At 37.0% G+C, this 23,173-nt stretch overlaps 2 protein-coding genes across 6 annotated transcripts; one reads left to right on the top strand and one right to left on the bottom strand.

Annotated features, from left to right (window-relative positions):
* The first annotated feature begins 3,802 nt into the window (after positions 1-3,802).
* LOC120454842 (homeobox protein onecut) lies at positions 3,803-12,899 on the top strand. Of its 4 annotated transcripts, XM_039640334.2 has the most exons (6): positions 3,862-3,977; positions 4,039-4,377; positions 4,747-6,505; positions 6,798-7,738; positions 8,514-8,692; positions 8,934-10,392. In XM_039640334.2, exons 3-6 carry the CDS (start codon positions 4,791-4,793, stop codon positions 9,357-9,359), a joined length of 3,261 nt encoding a protein of 1,086 aa, XP_039496268.1. In that variant the 5' UTR covers positions 3,862-3,977; positions 4,039-4,377; positions 4,747-4,790; the 3' UTR covers positions 9,360-10,392. The 4 variants fall into 4 exon arrangements, 3 of the variants coding, with proteins under 3 accessions (XP_039496270.1, XP_039496271.1, XP_039496268.1); XM_039640336.2 differs by lacking the exon at positions 4,039-4,377 and having other exon boundaries at positions 3,803-3,880; XM_039640337.2 differs by lacking the exon at positions 4,039-4,377 and having other exon boundaries at positions 3,819-3,890.
* LOC120454844 (43 kDa receptor-associated protein of the synapse) lies at positions 12,364-20,953 on the bottom strand. 2 transcript variants are annotated; one of them, XM_039640338.2, is made up of 10 exons: positions 20,794-20,953; positions 19,520-19,593; positions 19,354-19,436; positions 17,903-18,072; positions 17,662-17,846; positions 16,425-16,899; positions 16,259-16,357; positions 13,795-13,986; positions 13,525-13,724; positions 12,364-13,138 (listed from the first exon to the last, which is right to left on the bottom strand). In XM_039640338.2, exons 2-10 carry the CDS (start codon positions 19,555-19,557, stop codon positions 12,763-12,765), a joined length of 1,818 nt encoding a protein of 605 aa, XP_039496272.1. In that variant the 5' UTR covers positions 19,558-19,593; positions 20,794-20,953; the 3' UTR covers positions 12,364-12,762. The 2 variants fall into 2 exon arrangements, with proteins under 2 accessions (XP_039496272.1, XP_039496273.1); XM_039640339.2 differs by lacking the exon at positions 20,794-20,953 and adding an exon at positions 20,599-20,684.
* Positions 20,954-23,173: the final 2,220 nt, after the last annotated feature.

Here is a 23,173-nt window from a genome sequence, read left to right as displayed (position 1 = left end):
ATTTTAACATATTTCTGGCATATCGATAGAAATTGGGAAAACAATAATACAATAAAAAATATTTATTTATTTATTTAACAAAATTAAATCAAGTATACAATACTAAATCTAATAAATTTAATGAGTACTAGCTACGGGGGCCTTCGACTCAAAACTTGTGGGTTATTACTTTATATAATACAGTTAGCTTTTTGAACAAATTTGTTATGTATGAAAATGTATGAAAAATGATGTATGAAAAATGAATGTAGGAAAAAAAGCTTTTAAACTGGACTTGGAATCTTTTGGAATCAAACTTGGGATGCGTCTAAATATCGAAACTTTTAAGGTCGAACTAGAACCAAAATTCAAAACCATAAAAAAACCAAGTTCACTTCATATACAGAATCACATGCAAAAAATACCAGTGCAAACACAAATTTTCTAGAAGAATGGGCATACTATATTTTACTGCACCCTTATAATCAGTGTTGCCAACTTTCCAAGACCTGAAAAAGCACGGTTCAGAAAAAGATAGAAACCGCTAAAAACAATTTAATATAGCTAAAAAAAAATATCTACACATTTTATTAAACATTTTTATTTTATTCCAAAAAGTTTAAGGTAACTTGGTGGAACTTGGGGGGGGGGGGGGGGGGGAGAGGGGGTGTCAAAATGGCCCAAAATTAGCGCCACGAGGTTTATGGACGGCCCCCATGGCAAAGTCAATAGTTTTATCGCAAAAGATGCCATTGGAAGAAATCTGTAATTGCCTGCTGCATTTTTGTAATTAAAAACTTCAGCCCAAAAGCTGACGCTATCTGCATTATTTAACCAATTCATTAAATGAATATTATTATATTGAGTTAACATTTCATCAATTTTCAACATAAAATAGCAAAATTCCCGCTAGCCGCTATATTGCAAATTTTCCTGTATTTCGCAATTAAAAAACGCCAGAACTGACAGGAAAATAGCTACATTTGCAAAACTGCTTATAATCCCAGTCTGATAAGCTTGTGAAGACAACTCCCACAACTCCGACTGTGTCCTGCTAATATAAAAAAATTGTGGAAATTGTGGAAACACTATAGCAAACTACATAGTTGCTAAATCATCATTAGGATCTCCATCTGGCATACAGCTGATGCCAGCGCCCTAAAATCAAGAATAAAAACCATTGTGTAATTTAAAAAAATTCAAAATATTTCACCCGAAAAATTGACATATCGAGAATTCTTGATAGTTTGTTTTTAATTTTTATTACTTTTCTTTTACCAATAGCTTTGGTGCTTAAGATTTATTTTTATTTTATATATAAGCAAATAGAAGAATTTTGTACTTGTAAGAAAATTCGAAATTCTTATATACTTAAAAGCTATCTTATCTTTAAGAAAGTTTTTTAGATTTTAAGAGATTTCATAGAAATTAATTCTAAAGATAAATTATCGAACGACTAGTTTCTATGTAGGCGACTTCTGAAAGTATATTTATAAATACAAAATTAATCAATTTTAATTTCTGATGAACCAAATAAAAATGTACAGAGTCTTATTTTAACAAAAAAAAAAAAACAATAAAGGATTTTAGATCGGAACCAGTCCAGGTAGTTAACATATTTTAAACGGTTATATTTTTATACATTTTGAACTTTTACTTCTACTTATACCTATTTTTCAAGTGCGACAGAAGCTTTGATGTTTTGCCGCTCCGCTTTAGGCTGCGTTCATTTTCACTCCGTTTTAATTTCGGGGCCTGTAAGAAATATCAAAAATATATTTAAACAGAAAAAGCGATATTAATGTATCATGTGTATATTGATATTTTGATATATTTTCACATCACTAGAAATCATGCAAAGCCGAGACTGAAAGCATTCAGAAGTCAATAGAACATAACTATGTACATATATCAAAAAAAGAGAGAACGCTGTAGTCGAGTACCCCTACTATCTGATACCCGTTACTCAGCTAGTGGAAGTGCGAAGGAGAGACTTCAACAGAAACAGTTTTTGTTGGTTTGTGGGCATAAGAGTGGGCGTGGCAATAAGTTGTTTGGCAAACCGAGAGAAATGTACAAGACTAACAAAAATGTGAACAAATATCAAAACATTTTTGAAAAGTGTGGACGTGGTAGTTTCGGGCGGTTTTTGGGCGTTAGGATGGGCGTGGCAGCTTTGGGCGGTTTGAGGGAGTCAGGTGGGGAGTCAACATGTGTCTATCTGTCTCGAGTCTGCATGCCGACTCTTAACTTTCTAGCTTTAATAGTTCCTGAGATCTCGACGTTCATACGGACGGACAGACGGACATGGTCATATCGACTCGGCTATTGATCCCGGAATATATGTACTTTATATGGTAGAAAACGCTTTCTTCTGCCTATTACATGATTTTCAACGAATCTAGTATACCCTTTTACTCTACGAGTAACGGGTATAACTATTATTATCACATTCCAACAAATTAAGATGGGACTTTTTGTTTTTTATGAGATCTAATATGCAAAACCAAAATATATTGATATTAGCTTGCATCGCGGCAGCCTAAAAAAATAAATATTTTGTTTAAGAGTATCTGTGTTTAACGACAAGGTTGTTTAACGGCATACGTCTGAAATAGCACATTATGCTTCTTGTAAAATCGCACCTTATCAGCTTTCAACATTCAAATATGGGGTTAAACTTGGATCATTCGTTGATAGCAGCGGAGAACTACTCCTCAAAGGTGGTAGTGAGTTTTTACATTTGCAATATATCCTCAATATGCGTGTTCAAGCCAATAAATCTTTAAAATATTTCATTTTCATTCATTTTTGGCAAATCGTTACAAATTTACAAGATTAATAATAAAATGAAAATCAACCCCGTTTTTAAAAGATTAGGTGTGACAACGTCAGCTAACAAAATTGCGCTGCGTCTTTTTTATCTGGAATCTACATGCTTAATCTCATAGTTATAGTTTCTGAGATCTCGACATTCATATGGATGGAAAGAGAGACACGGGCAGTAAGACTCCATTATTGATCCTGATCAATAATATATCTACTATATATGATCGGAAACGCTTCCTTCTAACTATTACGTACTTTTGAACAAATCGAGTATACCCTTTTAGTAACGGGTATAAAAATGTCCAGTTTAGAATGTTATCGCCCTATTATCCAAAAAGTATGCTCACAATATGGAATATAAGTGTACATATGCAGTGGTGCCACTAAGTAGACAATGGTCTAACGCCGCCAAACGGCGAAAAGGTCGAACTGCATCGTGGACTAGAGGGACTCCGTTGGATCTGGATCGTCGCATTCTATAAAACTCACTAAGTAAAATCCTTGGCTTCGTAATTAAATTATTTCTTCTGGGAAGACTTTTAATTTAATTTAAAAGTGGTCAACCACTAAATTAGTATATCAACTGTTACTTCTGATTCAATTGTTTAACTTTTCGGACGAGTCCTGGGCAGGACGTAGGGCTATACATGCTATTATCCTACCTAATTGTCAATTGTCAACAAAAATTTTGTAAGCTTTACTAACGTAATAAAACAAATAGATCAGGTAATTTTGAATCAAATAACCTTAAAGACCGTCTGATGCACTGATATATATACGCCACTTTCAAACCCACCCAAAATAATATGAGCCGTAAACAATTTAGTTTAGATTCCAGTTCACTTTCTCGCACTGCGCATGTTCAGACTTTCGGGGTGGGGCTTATGGTTTGTTGTGCACTGTCTGCATATGGCAACCCTTAGCTCGATGGTGGTGCGTTGTGGCCGTTAATTTTATGTCAGTTCCGTTCTGTTTGGTTTCGTTCAGTTCGAATTGGGTATAATTCGCGTGAGGCTGAGTCTTCATGGAACGCGGCGGTCACATAACAAACTTTCGGAAAAACCACCCACATGTGTGTACATGTGTGTATAACCGTGCATGCGTAGAGAATTTTCTAGCCGAAGGTTTCAGTTGTGAAAACAGACAAGGCGCTGTGACGGATCCTCTAGGTTTTTATTAGTTTGATCCAGTTAAAAGCTGCCTTATTTTTAAAAAACATATCCTTTTTAGACAGATTCGTAAATACATTAAGTGGACGCCACATCTGTTTCGAATTAGAACTTGGATTAGAAATCAGTCAAGAAACCGAACGAAATTACCATCAAAAATCTTTATTCTGATTTGTGTAATAACTAATGGTATTCATAAATTTGGTTTGAAATGCGCAAAGTAAGACGGATCCGCCTTTATAAAGATCTAGTTTTAAAGTTATTTAGCTTTTAGGTAAGGCAACCGGTAGTAGCAGCTTAATTATAGAAATCAACATTTAAGCCAATTTGTCCCTACCGAAAAATTGGAAAAATATTAGAAAGTGCAAGCCACCCCCCACCCTTTGCCCTCTGCGTATGTGTAAGTACGAACAAATACTTACGTGTACCTATGTTTATGTGTTTACAAAGCAACCCTTAAGGTCGCGCGACGATGGCAACGACAAAATATATTTTGTACAAATAATAACAAATATACCACTACGAAGCAGATTCGAGAAAGCAAGGACTTTTTTGAAAATGTTTAATGTATGGTTTAGGAAAATGTGTTATTATTGCTTGTCTTTTATTTATTTTAACTATAAGCTTTTAAAAATTATTAAAAGTTATGTAAAAAAAAAAGACTTACCTCTTCGAAAGCTATAAGCTTTTAAACACTAGTGAAAGTTATATAAAAACACACCATTTCGAAAGCTTAATAAATTGGTTATACATTTTTATTCGTATATAGATGCACTTGAATGGTACCGTAACTCAAGCGTCATCTTGTAAGGAATGGATTCCTTAAATGAGATAATTGACCACCAAACATTTAGCCAGGAGTTAGTTGAAGATGCATCGGAGTTCATCACTGTGGGTCAACATTCGGAGCGCACGTCGCAGTCACGTGAGCAGCATATTTCTGAGAAGGATCTGACTATGTCTATGCAAGACATGATTTCCTGTCCCAGAACAGACGCTTTGAGTGGAGGGGTGAAACACCGCCACGACTCTGCATCTGGGTCGGGATCTGCATCGGGACCCAATTCCGTTGTCATGGTTATAGACTCACTGGGACAAGATAACAGGCAACCATCATATCAAATTGTGCCTCAGCAATTGCAGCAAAGAACAATGTCAATGCCATTCGGACTACTCCAGCAGGATAGGCATCATTTGCAGCATGAGCGTGATGTGAATACCAGCCCAGTGGACTTTGTATCACCCGACATTAATTTGGATGGGCTGACCGTAGACGCCATCTCCCAGACGGTGCACTCCCAAGAAATGGCGATAAAGCAGGAGCAAAAGCTTCTTATTGTGCAATCCAAGAGTCAGGATCAAAGCCACAGGCGCATTCGAATGCTTGTAGACGTTTCGAGTGTAAATGCAGGCCTTGGTGTGGATGATATAGATGAGATTTCCTCCGATAACGTTGGCTGCGACGACGAAGGAGTTACGCTGAGCCAGCACCACCAGCATATTTTGGAACAGGAGGAACAATTTGGCATGACAAGCCACCATCCGCATCACCAACATCATACTCAGGTCCTCCATAGTTTGCACCAAAGATCAACTCATTCGGAAATGGGACTGGAGAGTGCACATGGGGAAGTTCTATCGGTTATCGTCCATTCACAAGACAGCGACAAGGAGGACGGCGAGGAAAATGGTGATGGGGATGCAGAAGGAGATGCAGATAATGAAGACGATGATGAACGCGACTCGCGGAGTCGTGAGCAGTTGCTTAGTCACAGCTCGTATCAGACGCTGACCTCGGTAAATGATCGCTTATCTTCGCCTGGGTTTAGTCAAACCTCTTATGCTACACTCACCCCCATTCAACCTCTTCCGCCTATATCAACGATGTCCGAGAAGTTCGCGTACTCTGGCCACATCTCGGGAGGAGACAGTGGCGACACGGATGTCAATGGAGATGATGGAGGTAGAGGAGTCACTGAGGTTGGTGAGGTCATTACCCAATCCAGCGAGGCTGCAGGGACTGTTTCAATATCTAGTCGCAATGCTACCTCCTCTGTATGCTCCAACAATGATTGCAGTTCTTTTTCTGCCCTCACCATGCCCATGGGAAGTGGCCACTTGAGTCTGGGTGTTTTAAGTGGCGTCCAGTCACCATTTTCCCCATACGAAAAGCTATCATCGTTGATTTCCTCTCCGCCTAATAACTACCTGGTCTCGTGCGATCTACATGCTTCAGTTCCTGGACGCGTTATGTCATCGCACTTGCAGCTAAGTCACAACGGGAAAAAGGAGTCTGGAATGACTCACGAACACACACATGGTCCTGCTGATATCAATGGTGGGAAGTTCTCCTATACTGATCACATATCCGGAGGTGAAAGCGGAGATACTGATGTTAACGGTGAGAAGTTCTCTTTCTCTGACCATATCTCCGGGGATAGCGGAGATGAAGATGTCAATAGGGAAAAGTTTATATATTCAGACCACATATCTGAAGGAAATAACGGCCCCGACGTCAATGGCGGAACGTAAGTATTTTTTTTGAAGCTACTCTGGTCGTCATAGGTCTTTTGAGTTTGACGTTACTCAGGAAATGTATAAACAGCATTTCACCTCCGTAAATTTTTTTTTTTTAAACTAACATTCGAATAGTTTAAATATTAAATATTAAATATTAAGCGTGATGTATTTATGAAATATGGCAAGTTTTAGCGCAATATTTGTTACACATGCCATGTATTTGGCAATATGGACTGTGCAGTGAATGCACCCCCATTTTAAGCAATACTATTTAAAACGATATGTAATATATTTTTTTAGGAATTGGCTCCAGGTACACTCTGAGAGGGAAGTGCGTCTCCATATGCCTGTGCCGGCTGAGCTGGAAGCGAGGTTTCACATTTCGTCAGAGCGAAGGACTCGACTCAATGTTCCACCTGCGCGTGGATCCTTAAACCGACATCATGCTCCGAACGCTCCTGTCTGCCCCGCGAATTGGAAGGCGGATGATTGGAAACACAGCAACGCTGGAATTGTTAGTTTGACCGCCGATATTCCCGTGGTTGTGTCCCTTACTCCAACACCGCCTCCGATAACAGACGACTCGGTGAGCGAAATTAAACTAAACGAGCGATTATCACCAGGACACAGACAACAGTACTTCCTGGACAAAAGCCAAGAACCCAGTTCCGTAATAGTAGAACAGTGCAGTCCGGGCATTCATGGCACCCCGCACTCGGCGGGTGCCATTCACCAGCAGTCTCAATCAGGTCTCGGAAACGAGTTTCAAGGCAGCAGCCAGCAGGCCAAAGTTTCAGCATGTGCCTCACCAAAGGCGACAGTTTCCTCTGGAGGAGGAGGTTCCAGCCGCAATGCAAATGCCAGTGACATGGAGGAGATCAACACTAAGGATCTGGCACAGCGCATCTCAGCCGAGCTCAAGCGATACAGCATTCCACAGGCGATATTCGCACAACGGGTACTCTGCCGATCGCAAGGCACCTTGTCCGATCTTCTGCGCAACCCAAAGCCGTGGTCTAAGCTGAAGTCCGGTCGAGAGACGTTTCGCAGAATGTTCAAATGGCTCCAGGAGCCCGAGTTTCAGCGCATGTCTGCTCTGCGGATGGCCGCTGCTCAAATTCCTCAGCGAGCTCCTTTGAGCTCTGCAGTGACACTTGGGTCAGCAACAGGTTCAAACAGCTCCACCGGAACCATGCCAACGGAAGTTGAGTCCCATGGCGGCCCTACGATGAACTCAAATGGTAAGAAAAGCAAATAGATTTTTCACTACACATTCATTTGAGAAGTATATTATATAGGTATTAAATAAGTACATTAACTTAACACCTACTTTAATTTTAAAAAAATATTTTCTTAGCCGTTTCTCGTACATCTACAGTACATGACTAAGACATTAGACGAAAAATATACCTAAGAGATACTATTTATTTTATTTATTTAGTCAAAGGTAAAATCACTTTTTACTAAAGATTTTTACTATTTGTTATCTCATTAATAGATAGATAATAGTTAGATCGTTAATTGATAGATTTACCATTACCATAATTGTGAAAATTCTCAGCAGCTATAGATTTGAGATTAGGCATACAGTTTTCAGAGACATAGACGCAGCGCAAGTTTATTGAGTAATGTTGCCACGCCCTCTCTAACGCCTACAAACCGCTCAAAACTGGCAACCCGACAACTTTAAAAAAAAATTTTAATTTTTTTTCATTCCATTCCATAAATTCATTCCATATTCCATAAAATTTTAAATTTTCTTGTTCACACTTCCACTAGCTGAGTAACGGATATCTAATAGTCGGGGAACTGGACTATAGTATTTTTCATCTTTTTTCATCATAAATTGATTGCGTTCCATGTACAAAAGATATTTTTAATTTAATTACAGAAAGGGTATATAGCTTTGTCTTGTCCATGTCCTTTCTTATAATAATATACTGAAATCAAAACTACTTTTTGTATTGCACTAATTAATGTGTTAAACTGTTCATCTGGGTTTTGGGCTAACATCAGTTCTCACCAACGAATCGGCTTCCTCGCCCGCATCTACACCTGTCACAAGCGTTTTGGTTGGCAGCGTCGTAAGCTGTCGTCGAAAGGAAGAGCCGCAGATGGAACAAATGCCTCAGCCGAAAAAGCCGCGATTGGTCTTCACCGACCTACAGCGACGAACATTACAAGCTATTTTCAAAGTATGTATATATATTAGCTTTTTAAACAAAGGTATTGATTGGCTTTCTGAATGCTTACAAAATGTTGAGTCTTTTGATTATAATAAATCCTTAAAATAATCATGTTATGATGATTAAAATAAATATAATGTTTGCCGCTTATTGTCAAGAGTTTCCGCTTTTAGAATTAATATGCTTTGAAAATACCATTAATAAATACTTAAATGGTTTTGGAAGTTAATAATCAATTATTACTTTACAGGAAACTAAAAGACCTTCAAAGGAGATGCAAGTGACCATTGCAAGACAGCTGGGGCTAGAGCCTACTACAGTGGGAAATTTTTTTATGAACGCCCGAAGAAGGTCAATGGATAAGTGGCGGGATGATGAATCGAAAAGCACTATGCATATGGTACATAACCGACAGCAACCACAAGACGGACAGGAGAAAGATAATGGCCACACTCATACACAATCGCAAAATGGTCATAATCACACTCAAAATCATACCATCAATAATAGCATGACGCATGACCACTACTCAAATCTCCACACAACAGCTATGTCGCCTCTTGGAGCTTTTGATGAAGAGGCTGATATGGACTTGGAACTGGAAAGTCACGACTTTGATTTAGTGGACGCCGATGACCATGGGGAGGCCAATGATCCAAATGGCGACATGTTGTGACAGCATAGCCAAAGCACACGTCGAACGATCAACAAGCCCAAAGTATTAGCTCCGAAGTCTTCGACTCACTACTTCAACAGTACCCGCATTCAGTCTCGTACGCACATGGTTTCTCCAAGAAGAGCTATGGATGTCAATATGGGTCGCATTGTCAGAAAGGAAAACGAAGGTATTAGCAACGGGAGCTATGACGATAACCGGGGTGAGGTCGCGTCGGACCATTTGCTTGATGCCGGACATGTTCCAGATGAAAAGATTACAATAAAGCAAAGCTTTCGCCAAGAAGTACTCGATAAGGAGGCCCATATCTTCATTGATGATATAGCTATTCCAAATTGCTTGGATGATCTGAAGGTAATGATTGTCTGTTAAGGGCAGCCGTACAATCTTCATACTTGCGATCTCATTGCATACTGAAACTTTAGTTGTCCAAAAGATTTAGCAAGATTTTCTTTTATACGACAAAAGTTTATTTTAAACTCATATATTTTTAAAGCAGTAAATATATCAAATTTCACTCAATTCTAAATTATGAATTGAGATTTTATTTGTAAAATGTTTGGATCTGATTAACTGCTTCTCTGTTTATGAATTTTTTGATTTTCAAGAAGTAAGGCTAAGAAGGAAAACTTCCGTAGATAAGAATATATTATGCTCTAAAGAGGAAGAATAGTTTCATTTTTAGATGTATGCAATAAAGTACCTACATACCAATACTCGTCTAGCTATATCGTCTGTATGAAAGTCAAGTCTCCTGAACTATAACAGCTAGTAAGATGAGATTAGGGAAGCAGATTTTAGTGATACCTACGCAGTGCCCATATACACAGTAAAAACCTCACCCTCACACCTTTTAAATAATGTTTTGGTTTTTTAATAAGGTGTATTTATCTTGCCAATACCTACCGATATGCTAATAACATTGTGCTTACTCCCACTTTAAAGCGGAAAAACAATTGAGCGAATAACTAAAAAGTTATGACCAATTAGGTAACCGCCACTACGCGGTGCTTACTCTCGAAAAGAGTCTTTTTCCTGCTCCTCCCTCGCAGGGAGTGCCAATATCTGATAGTCGGAATATTTGGCTATAGCTACTTTTCATTTGTTTATGAATCGACAACAAATTTTACACGCTAAAGCTGCAAAAGTACAAAACTTTTATTTGCTGAATTAAGCTTGCTTTTTATTATAAAATTTCTTGTCATTTATGTTAATCATTCTGTAGCCCACTTTTACATACAGCCTTTACATCTTTAAAGTTTAACTGAGTACGCGGAATATTTATAAGTGATTGTAGTTACGCCGAATAATCCTACCGCACCAAGATCTACTTTCGCTACTGCAAAATTTTGAAGGGCCTTGAGCAACCATTATGGGCCACTATCATTGTGTAACATGATATGTGTAGATAGACATGTTTAAAAATTGTACATTTCACAGATATAATATTCCCCACTTGCACTGTAGGTACTTCACAGAATATATCCAGACAGTCAGTTAAGCTTTGAGGAAGTAACTTTGTCGTGTTTCTGCGTACCTATTTATATGTTTAAAAATAATATCCCTGTTTTTTTAACTTAATGAAAGGGAATGAATTGGCCTTAGGCAAAAAGATAAGATGTCATTGGAAAAACAGAAAGGTGTATGTATGTAGATATTAGATTGAATAAAATTGATGATATGTAAATTTAAGAACGCGATATAAAACAAACATCTTAATATGTAAAGAAAACTGTATCTAGTCAAATTTATAAGATAACACATTTCACACAAATATAATGTAGAATTATTTATTCAACTATCTATTTTATTAAACTCATCCACATTATAAAAGCCTATATTGTTCCTTCGTGTTTACCTTTTTGGAAGAAATATTCGGGCCAAAAAATGAATTTAAAATGTGAATACTTAAAATCGATAAGGCTAACAATTAATACTTTATTTTTTAATGTAAGAAAGTGTACATAGAAAATTATTCTAAAATCCTTCCAGTTAAGTTTGAATATAGACTTTTCATAAAAAGCCAGGCGGGCTGCAATAAAAAAACGCAATAAATTCAAACAATACCAAAAATTTTAAAAGTACTCAAATGTCATTAAAGTCACTATGTTAATATCTCTAGGACGTATTATGAATAAGAATATGCCTCTTGATGTATGTTAGTCAATTTAGTTTCAATAAAATTTAGTAAACTACCGCAATAAAGAGGTCGGTATGTCTAGGCACATTATTAATTTAGGTATATATGTAAAGATCCAGGCAATGCAATATTAAATTAAAGCAAACTTAATTGAGTATTATTACTGGTGAGAGTAAGGTGAAAGAGGAGCACGCGGAGCAGATGGTTAAACTACCGAATTTGCAAAATGCGATCAGCTGCGACAAAATAAAAGCCACCTGCAAAAAAAAGCAAATTTTTGGAAGAGTTGATAAATGAACTCGACTGAACCAGTCAAAACACAGACAAAACAACAAAGCACGCTATAGTCGATTTCCTCGCCTATCTGATACCCATTACTTGCTAGTGGGTGTTCTAGGAATCTATTTAAAAATGTTTTTGCCATAGCTATATAAATTATCAAGGTAAATATTAAAATCAAAACAATCCGAAAATTTGTATAAATATGGGCGTGACAGTTTTGGACGGTTTGTGGGCGTTACTGTGGGCGGCAACATCAGATAACAGACTATCGCTATTTCTATGTCTCTGGGATAATGCTTTATAATCGAGGCATTCATATGGATCAATCTCGAAAAATCTTCCTTTTACCTATTGTATACTTTTCAAGCAATCTAATAAATTCCTTTACAGTAACAACTGTTATAATTAAATAAAAAAATGTTGAAAAGTGTGGGTGTGGCTACGCGGTAAAGCGTTAGAGTAGACGAGTTTTAACAAATTAATAGAAATTTACAAGTCCAATAAAAAAGACAGAACGCTGTAGTCGAGTTCCCCGACTATCTGATACCTGTTGTTTTATTTGTAAGAAGTCCAGCATTCAAATAATTGGTGTTAATAACACTTAGTAACGATTTATTGTATACAACTTTTGTGTGTGCATTCATACTCATATAAGAACAATCTAACATGTAAGTGCGAATTTTTTAATCCTAAGACTTGAACAATACACAATCCGTTACAAGTACTAGTTTGGATAAGGTACTTCAGTAGAGAAACAAGTTAGGATTCAAGCATAAGCCGTAGTTTAAATGTTAATGCCTCAGATGCTCATACAGGCTCAGAAACTTAACAAAAACTGTTAACTTCTGTGAGCATTTATAATGCAACTATCTATAATTTGAACTAATCTATCTATAATAACAAGCGATAAAATCACGGTCCTGATATTGCACGATGACTCGATCCTCAAATTTTTAGGTGCTCAAAGTCGAATTGTTTTTTTCACACAGATGACGTCACATTTTGGCCGCTATCGATCGTCAGACTAGATGCGCGCATACTTAGCGATGCCAATGATAAGTTGCTGTGGTAAATGACTTTCGGAGACAGCAGAGTGCTATTTTCGGTATCTAGAGCTGGATTGTTAACGTGGCAAAACGCGGCCGATGGTAAAAGGATGTCGGAGTTTATCCCTAGGAGTCCGTCGATCGACAAAGCATTCGCATTGAAGGTGGAAGCGGCTCCACCTCTGTCGGAGCTATCACTTTCAGTCGGACCGCTGCCGCAGAGATGTGTGCGCGAGCTGACCAGCTTGTTGCAAGCGGGGCATGATCGCGGGGCATTTTTCTCCCGACGGTGTAAGATTTCGTAGGCACATCTGCAAGGAGAAATCAGGAAAAATTAAAATAAAATATTGTTTTAAACTGATCCAAAGTATGGAAGAAAGCCAAAACAAGTTGGATCTGTTACTGATAAAGTCTGCAATAAATAAAAAAAATGTATAGGTGTACAGCTGTCACCTAGTTTTTCAGATGAGTATTGAGCAGCTTATTAAATTATTACTTTGTCGAATTTTGGTGCTTGTGGACGCCCGACAGATATAAAATATGCAATAAAACAAACGTGCATCTCTTAGGTTACTATTAAGAAATTCTATTACGACATTTTTATTTTTTGTGAGATCGGAAACGTTGTCTTTTAAATACTTTTCACGGAACCTAGTTTTAAAATATTAATTTTAAAGAAAAATATCTATAAACTTACCTTGCATGAAGAATGTGTGAACAGGGTAGAGCTTCCAAGTTTTCCGGACGAAGACCAAACAACTCCCCACACGCTCCGCAATTTAAGCCTAGCGCAGCATCCGTTTGATTAGCTAATCTAAAATGGTTCTTGTATTGATCCTCGTCGCCTAGTGCCCGGTAGATCAATGCCAGTCGGCAACGAATTCTGCGAACCAGAAACTAAACAACCAGCACATACATATTTATAAATTTAACTAGGCATATCAAGCATTTATCTTATTTGTATTACCTTGGCCCCAATTGAGCTAGCAACTTCCAAAAGCCTAGTGTTAAATTCTAGTGGCCTGCAGTTGCAAATCTTGTTCTGTAGACGGAGTGTTTCCAAACAACGAGCGGCTCCGTCCATAGCCTCCATTTGGGCCATACGATCTCCTAAGCTTGCTGACGTACCCATAGCCTGTTCATATTGCCGGAATGCACGCTGAAAAATGTTTTTATTATTATTTTAACATTAAAGCAAGATAGAATTGTATAGTCGACTATCAGATACTCGATACCTAGCTAGTGGAAGTAGTGCGGACAAGAAATTTGACAGTTTTGGGTGGTTTGTGGAATTTAGCAGGGGCGCTGCTAAAGTGTTCTTGATATACCGATACAAATTTGCAAAACAAGTAATTAAAAGTAAACAAATCAAAACATTTTTCAAAAGTGTGGGCGTGGCATTTTTGGGCGGCTTGTGGTCGTTATAGCGGGCCTGGCAAAATGTTTTTGGGCACTTATATAGCTTCCGAGATCTCGACGTTCACACGGACGTTGATAAGGACGGACAGACGGGCGCAAATGGGCAGATTCCAGAGCAAAAGGGTATACTAGATTCGTTGAAAACGAGTTTACTTATTTATTTACGCCAATGGAAACATACATACATAGATCCTTATCTGGCTACTTACAAATATACTTTATAGCTTACGCTTATATCTTACATAACAATAAATAAGAAACAAGGGTATACTAGATTCGTTGAAAAGTATGTAACAGGCAGAAGAAAGCGTTTCCGACCATATAAAGTATATATGCATATATGTATGCTTGATCAGGATCAATAGTCGAGTCGATCTGACCATGTCCGTCTTTCCGTCCGTATGAACGCTAAGATCTCATGAACTACAAAAGCTAGAAAGTTGAGATTAAGCATACAGACTTCAGGGACATAGACGCAGCGCAAGTTTGTCGATCCAAGTTGCCACGCCCACAAACCTCCGAAAACTGCCACGCCCACACTTTTGAAACATGTTTTGATATTTTTTCATTTTTATATTAGTCTTGTAAATTTCTATCGATTTGCCAAAAAACTGTTTGCCACGCCCACTCTAACGCCCACAAACCGCCAAAAACTGTCAATGTTGAAGACTCTCCTTTGCACTTCCACTAGCTGAGTAACGGGTATCAGATAGTCGGGGAACTCGACTATAGCGTTCTCTCTTGTTTTAACTTAAGCCTATCAGCTCCCCGACTAAAGCGAATGCTTGCTATCCAACGCCGATACTCCAATGAGGAGGTATGGACAAGACATCACTGGCTGTTCAAGTTTATTGATATGCAAAGTGGCAGTTGAGCTCGAAGTAATGTAAGCATATTCTACCCTAGAAGGGACAAAAGGACCACGGATAGACGCAAGTACGGTATCTCGGTATTTCGCCTAGCAAACCCAAGCATTGCATACGCCTTCGGAAGAATATAATTCAAAAGAGCAGAAAACTGGAATTTCCCATTAAAAACAAGTCCCAGGTCCAAAATCTCATCTAACAAGGACAAAGGTTCATTATTTATGGAGTAAGAAGAAGCAATTGTTGACAAGCATATGATATATGTAACAACATTGCATTTATTTTTATTTAAAGACAGTTTATTTTTAGTGCACAAATTGCCAATTCTGTTCAAATCAGAATGAAGCGAGTCACTAATAGTGTTATTGTCATATAGATTTTGAGATCATCTGCGTACAGCAGTATAAACGTTGAGATCTCAGGAACTACAAAAGCTAGAAAGAGATTTTGAATGCAGATTCCAGAGAAATAGACGCAGCGCTAGTTTTTTAACTAATGGTGCCATGCCCCCTCAAACGCCCACAAAACGCCCCAAACTGCGACGCCCCACTTTTGAAGACATTTTTAATACATTTTTATTTTAATATTAGTTTTTTTAATTTCTATCGATTTGCAGACGTCCACTCACACGCCCAGAAACCATCAAAAACTTTCACGCCAACACTTGTCAAAAATGTTAAATATTTTATTTTTTTTTTCCCCAATTTCTACCGATATTCCAAAAAAATGTTGCATTTTCTCGTTCGCACTGCCACTAGCTGAGTAACGGATATCTGATAGTCGGGGAACTCGACTAAATTTTGATTTTAAATTTATCAATATTTGACGACTGTATCATATAGCTGCCAATGGGGAATAGTAGAAATAAAATCATAGTTTCTTATTTGGTGAAAATAATAATAATTATATAATAAACATAATAATAGGAATTAGATATCTTGCATTGGCTGCAAGGCATACGAAAATATATAAGCAGCAATTTTCCTGTGCAAAAGAAGTATAATTCCTTTTATTAGTGGCTACAAAATTAATAATACAGTTTTAAAAAATTCTAACAAAATTAAAGTTACACTTTTAAAACATTCATGAGCATTCGTGACCGTCAGAAACATTTTAAAAAGTGTACACTCAACGCGCAATACTTACATCCATGTCCATTTTCTTTCGGTAAATGTCGCCCATGACGCGAATACTTCGCGTGTAAGTCGCCTGGTCTCCAGAAATAAGTGAAAGCTTGGTGGCCTCCTGAAAAGAAACAATGATACAGGATGAACACATCTGGAGTTTAGTTGATAAATAGGCTTGACAATACCTTACAATAGTCTTGTGCATCTCCAAGCTCACCCTGCTTTCGGAGAGACACCGCCATTCGCAATAGAGCTGCTCTATGGTGGCATGAGTTTAGGTCACCGAGTTGGAGGGATCGTGATAAGTCGTAGGCTTTAGAAGCGTATGTAGCACTTTTATCGTTATCCTGAAGGCGTCCGAAAAGCTCAGAGAGCGCGACATACACTTGTAACTCTAGTGATGGATCTCCAATAGCTGTAGCAATTTTGTAGGCACCCTGCAAGCCCTCCAAAGCCCTAGAGAACCCACCCATTTCTAGGTATACTCGTGCAACCGTCAAATGAACAAGTCCACTTCTGCATTTAGTACCGCACTCATTGTAAAGTGAGTGCCTGGCATAACTCAGCGATCGCTCCAAGCCTCCTAAGCTGGCGTGTGCCCTGCTAAGGTTTAAGTACGTCTCAGCTCGCATATTTGGCGAATCCAGCTCCTCTGAAATTCTAAGACAATTTAAAATGGAAAAAACCACTGAAAACATTTCTCAAATTTGTGGGCGTTGCAGTTTTGTCCGGTTTGTGTAAAATGTACAAGACTTATAAAAATAAATTAGAACATGTTTCAAAAGTGAGGACGTGATCTGTATGCCTAATTTCAAATTTTAGCTTTAATAGTTTCTGAGATATCGACTTTTATATGGACGGACAGGCAGTAAAGGCCAGATCCACTCGGCTATTGATAATGATAAAGAAATTATATATTTTTAATATGGGCGGAACGCTTCCTTATACCGATCTCGATCTTCAGATCCTGGCCCAAAGTAATATAATATGTTCAGCCATATTATTCTTGGTGGCCAAGTGTAAAATAATTTGGTTTTTTTTTATTTAAGGATACTACTAAGGATACTATTTAGAACTCAAATGTATAAATATACATTGTTATTTAAAAAAAATTTCAAATAATGCTATATCTGCTGTGGCTACTGTTTTAGTTACCAAAAAACTAAACTCATTTTTAGATTTTATTCATTGTAAACAAAACGCGCCGCTCTATCGAGAGTGCTTGATAGCTCAAGAAATATATTAAATTATATATTTCTTGGACGGTATTTGGTATTTTTTCGCTATTCATATGCCAAAAAATTGTATAATTTCTTGTTTACACTTCTACTATTTAAGTAGCTTGTGTCTTAAGAAATATAAATTCAATGTCAAGATCTTTTCGCTAAAAAATATTATTGAAGATAAGATCTCAAAACTCACCCTAGCTGCTGATGACTAAATTCTATTGCTTCACGAAATTTTCCCCAGTCCATATGTGCTTGATATAGGTATCCCAGTAGCTGAAAGCAGTCCTCTCTTTGGGAGGTCCCTTTTAGTGCACTACGCCAAGTGCGTACGGCCTCCGTTTGATTGTTTTGCTCATATAGACGTCGTCCTCGCTCGATCTGGAGAAGAATATATCTAAATTGGTGATATTTATATATATTTCTATGTGTCATACCTTGCGTTTAGCTATGTACTGTCTTAGGCTTTGCTGGCATGACAAAAAGCAACTGATAATAGAACCTGATCGTAATAGCGCCTGGCTAGTCCATACAGAACGGGATCCTACGTCAGGGCTAGATCCATATCCCGCCAATCTCGAAAAACTCTCATCTAATTGACACAAGTCTGTAAATATATAACTATATAACAATTGCTAAAACATTGATAAAACTCCTGTTCTGTTAAAAATTCGTATAAAGCTTCAGCAAAAATCCGAATCACCGGTTTATAATTAAAAAGTGTTCACTAAAGTTTCATTTTGATTATTAGCAAAATGCATATTTTTTACACATAGCCTATTGGTGGAATAAAGTGAAACCTCTTCTATCAACAGCAATGCTTGGTCAGCATTAATTGAGCATGCTCGTCGTGGTTCTGGTCATCTGTTATAAAGTGAAACAAAAGAGAACGGTATAGCCGAGTTCTTTGAAATTAGCAAAACAAATACAAAAATAAAAAAAAAATAAAAAAGATTTTCAAAAGTGTATAAGTGAAAGTATTGGGAGGGTTGTGGTCGTTAAAGTGGGTTTGACCAAATTTAAAAATGATTAAAACATTTTTTAAAAGTCTGGGCGTGAGATATTGGAAAAAACAATAATGACACGAAAAATGCGGGCGTTTTAATTTACAAGACAGATAATAATATGAAAAAATATCCAAACATTTCGCAAAAGGGTTAGGAAACTTTTGGGGACAAATTTACGCAGCGTCCATTTTAAAGTCTCTAGAAGCTACACGCTTAATCTCAACATCCTAGCTTTTCTAGTTCCTGAGATCGAGGCGTTCATACGGACAGACGGACGGAAATGGCTAGTTCGACTGGGCTATTAATCTAGATCAAGAATACATACATACATATGTATATACTTCGTTTCTTTTGCCTGTTATGCATACCTTATTGCTCTATGAGTAACAGGTATAAGGAACTAAAACGCTTAACGTTCAAAAACAACGATAATATAATTTTATTGCATGAAAAAGCTCGTAATTTTCCGGTTTATCCAATGTATAATAAAGTAATTTATAAAAGCTAAAACCGAAGTTATATAAAATAATATCAAAAAAATTGTGTATACCAGACTAGCACAGTTTACGATAAAAAAAGCGAAAGTAGGTACATTCGCAATTTTATCGCGTTGAAAAATTCTAACTGAAATCAGTATTCCCTTCACGTTCGAAAGTTATTGCTGAAAATTGGTTTCAATCGCAGTGCCCTTTTTTGAATACCACGAGTTGTACATGATTCTATGGACAAAACAAATGTTGTGGGTGGTTTTTTTTGTGTCATACAACGTATAGCGTATGGAGTTTAAGATTTAAAAGAGATGAACACCCATACCCTAATCAAAGCACACCTAATATATTATAAATACTTATTAAATACTTTTAAAGAAGTAATATTCAAACCGTTTGAATTTTCCAATAGGTAACGAGATCCATCAGGTGATGTAAGTAAACGTGTTGCAGATAGATTCTGGCTTGGTGGGATGCTAGGGGAAACATTATATGATGCGAAAGCAAATATATTAACATAAGATAATAGTTTTTAAAAAGGATAAATGTATTTAAATACCTAAGCAAATCCTTAGAATTAATGCTCTCCCATGACATGACAGGCTTCTTTTTTCTCAATCTTTTCGGATCGTACTGAAAGTAAAATATTAAATGATTACATTTTTTTATAATGTTACATAGGCGTACTAATACAAATAAATACTTTGTTTGCAATTTGCCATAATGGTCTGATCAAGATCAAGTTACGTTCAGTTGTATAAGACTTCTCCCCATCAACAGCCATTGAAGATAAAATTTCCATTTCTCCATTAATCTTGTCATATTAGTCATATATAAATCTTTTATGTTTATAGAGAGACTAAATGTAAAAAAAACTAGAGAGAACGCTACAGTCGAGTTCCCCGACTATCTGATACCCATTACTCAGCTAGTGGAAGGGAGAAGGAGAGTCTTAAACACAGTTTTTGGTGGTTTGTAGGCGTTATAGTGGGCGTGGCAGAAAGTTTTTCGGAAAATCGATAGAAATTTACAACACCAATATAAAAATGAAAAAATATCAAAACATTTTTCAAAAGTGTGGGCGTAGCAGCTTTGGGCGGTTTGAGGGCGTTAGAGTGGGCGTGGCAACAAGTTTTTTGGTAAATCGATAGAAAATTACAAGACTAATACAAAAATGAAAATATATCAAAACATTTTTCAAAAGTGTGGGCGTGGCAGTTTTGGGCGGTTTGTGGGCGTTAGAGTGGACGTGGCAACATGAATCGACAAGCTTGCGCTGCGTCTATGTCTCTGGAGTCTGTATGCTTAATCTCAACTTTCTAGCTTTTGTAGTTCCTGAGATCACAGCGTTCATACGGACGGACAGACAGACGGACAGACGGACGGACAGACGGACATGGCCAGATCGACTCGGCTATTGATCCTGATCAAGAATATATATACTTTATATGGTCGGAAACGCTTCCTTCTGCCTGTTACATACTTTTCAACGAATCTAGTATACCCTTTTACTCTACGAGTAACGGGTATAAAAACGTTGATTCAAATATGATATAAATTAAGTACATAAATAATAAAACATGCAAATAACTATACATAAAAGATAAAAATGTCCAGTTTTGACGACAACCGATGTACCTTGAACAAGCAAAAAATCCTTGTTCCGTACAGGAGTTATATGAGTGACCTTGCTCCAGTATTAGCTTATTTCACTGTCACAAATATTTGTGGAATGTTCAGTAATAGCTTTCCCATGCTCTATTGTCCTGTTTTTACTTCTCAAAGATCGTTCATGCGTTTTACGAAAAACCCGAATGTAATATTACAGCATACCTTTCTTGAGAATATGCAAGAAGAATTTCTTCTTATAACTGTGCGTCCGACAATGTAATAGTCCAGTTGGAGGTTAACGCATCTTGTTCTTGTTGGTGTTCAGCGATTTGACGGAGGCTGCGCGGTGAAAAATTTAATTTTTGTAGATGGTTCAGTGGAACCAGTGTCAACCAGTTCACTCCACCACCGCAACAATAAAAACAAAAAAGGGAAAAAATAAAAAATACTAAACTAACTTCTCTGAATAACACTCAACGAAACTAGTATATGTTTTATTTCATTTTCCACCGTTCGATTCTATGCCAGCTACATATGTATAAGATGAAGTGATCCGAACTGGCCCACTGTGACTTACATATATATTGCCTGTTATAGAAGAAACTTTTGGAGAAATTTACAAATACAAATAGCTTTAAAAGGGAAAACGCCCTTTAGAGACTTTGCAAAATATTTTTTTTTTGTTTTAATCGATATTGCCTCAGAATATCATGTCAGGTTTAAACGCTAATTCTCGAAATTCTGAAGGAGATGTCTTCCGGAAGTTACTGGCGCCGAGTAACTTACTGGACAGTAATGCGATATTCTTGAACCTTGAAGTTTTGAAGCGTGCGCCGTATTCGACGTGTCCGAATATCGTAAAGATGGAAGTTGGCGTCTGTTGCACGATAATGCGCCGTCTAATCGATCGACGCCTGTGGCCGATTATTTGACCAAAAATCACATTTTAACTACTCCCCGTACTCACCTGATATGGCACCAAGCGACTTATACCTTTTCGGAAAAATGCATTTGCCGATGAAAAGAAAACGTTATGCAGACGTGCACTGCTTTTGGCCGTGCAAAAAGCTGTATTAAAGCAGAGGGAGACTATTTTAAATAAAATAAATTGATTTTGCCAATTAAAACCATTCGTTCTGTCTTTTCCTTTCTTGCCGTGTTTACTTTGGAACCCACCTTGTACGTTTGCACTACTACCTTTTTAGTGCTGTTGCCTTTATTAAACATCTGACCAAATTATTGTCGCGGTTTTGACTGTACTACGCTACTGTATAAAAAAATTAGGTTTGGCCAAGGGAGCTACCTTAAAGTGTTACTCCAGTGTTTAAAAAGTAGTAATTATACTACTACCACATAATTATATGGATTCGATGAAAAGTATGTAACAGGCAGAAGGAAGCGTTTCCGACCATATAAGGTATATATATACTTGATCAGGATTAATAGCCGAGTCAATCTGGCCCTGTATGAACGTCGAGATCTCAGGAACTATAACAGCAAGAAAGTTGAGATTAAGCATGCGGACTCTAGAAACATAGACGCAACTCAAGATTATTTTCTGACTTTTTAAATTTCTGAATTTAAAAAAAATGTTTTTACATTTTTTCATTTTATTTTTTGTCTTGCCAATATCTCTCGGTATGCCAAAAATTGTTTTGTACTCTAACGCCCACCAACCGACCAAAAACAGCTGCGCCAACACTTTAAAATTTTTTTTTTATTATTTTCTTTTTTAATATCTATCGATATGCCAAAAAGAATGTTGAACTTTCTCTTTCGCACTTTTACTAGCTGAGTAACGAGTTTTTGATAGTCGAGGAACTTGATTATAGCGTTCACACTTGTTTGAATGTTGGTGTCCAAGCCATCTGCATGGCGGAGGCCTCTTGCTTACTTTGCATTTATGGTTTTTGGTGGTTGTACTGAAGCTTACTGTTGTGTTTTGATCTTTTATTCGATTTTTATATTGTAGTCGAAAGCATATTGGTGGAGACGAAGATATAGTATTGCAGGGGTATAAAAGTATAAACTATTTACTGGGAGCCTTTGTTTGGTGCCTTTGTCGAAATACCTACAAACTTTTATTTTAAGAACCTGACCAAACTCATTGTATTTTAAAATTATATATCTGTTGATTCAATTTTTGTTTTTATTTTTATTAATATATTTAATCATCTGCTTGCCGCATTTTCATTATTACCTTGGCTATTTGTTATGCTCATACATAGTTTTTTCCTTATGCACTTGCTTATGTTACTCCTTAATTTATGTATCAATACATATATATATACAATACATATATATATATATATATATTTGATGCGCTACTATTAAAAACTACATTATACTCTTTTCTCGGTAACATACAATTGCGTACTAGCGTGGATGCAGTGTAAGAATTTTTTTTAATCATATCAAATCATAAACGCTAATCGATCGGCATGTATGTTTTTGAATCATTATGTTTATAATTATTTTGTGCATCGTCATTGTGTTTTAAAAAATTAAACGAGAATTTAGGTCAATGTTTTTTTTTAACGATCAAATTCAGCAGAGTCATATAAATCAACACGAAACGAAAATTCAGAATATAATTACTTAA

This window comes from Drosophila santomea, chromosome 4 (genome assembly GCF_016746245.2).
Source record: "Drosophila santomea strain STO CAGO 1482 chromosome 4, Prin_Dsan_1.1, whole genome shotgun sequence".
NCBI lineage: Eukaryota > Metazoa > Arthropoda > Insecta > Diptera > Drosophilidae > Drosophila > Drosophila santomea.
This window is presented reverse-complemented; position numbering and strand designations above follow the sequence as displayed.

Coding starts and splice junctions, on each gene's coding strand:
- LOC120454844 (XM_039640338.2), bottom strand. CDS start 19,557: ATGTCATGGGAGAGCATTAATTCTAAGGATTTGCTTAG. Junction 19,437..19,519: donor AATTCTAAGGATTTGCTTAG/GTATTTAAATAC, acceptor TGTTTCCCCTAG/CATCCCACCAAGCCAGAATC. Junction 17,847..17,902: donor AGTACATAGCTAAACGCAAG/GTATGACACATA, acceptor ATTCTTCTCCAG/ATCGAGCGAGGACGACGTCT.
- LOC120454842 (XM_039640336.2), top strand. CDS start 4,791: ATGGATTCCTTAAATGAGATAATTGACCACCAAACATTTAGCCAGGAG. Junction 6,506..6,797: donor CCCGACGTCAATGGCGGAAC/GTAAGTATTTTT, acceptor ATATTTTTTTAG/GAATTGGCTCCAGGTACACT. Junction 8,693..8,933: donor CATTACAAGCTATTTTCAAA/GTATGTATATAT, acceptor ATTACTTTACAG/GAAACTAAAAGACCTTCAAA.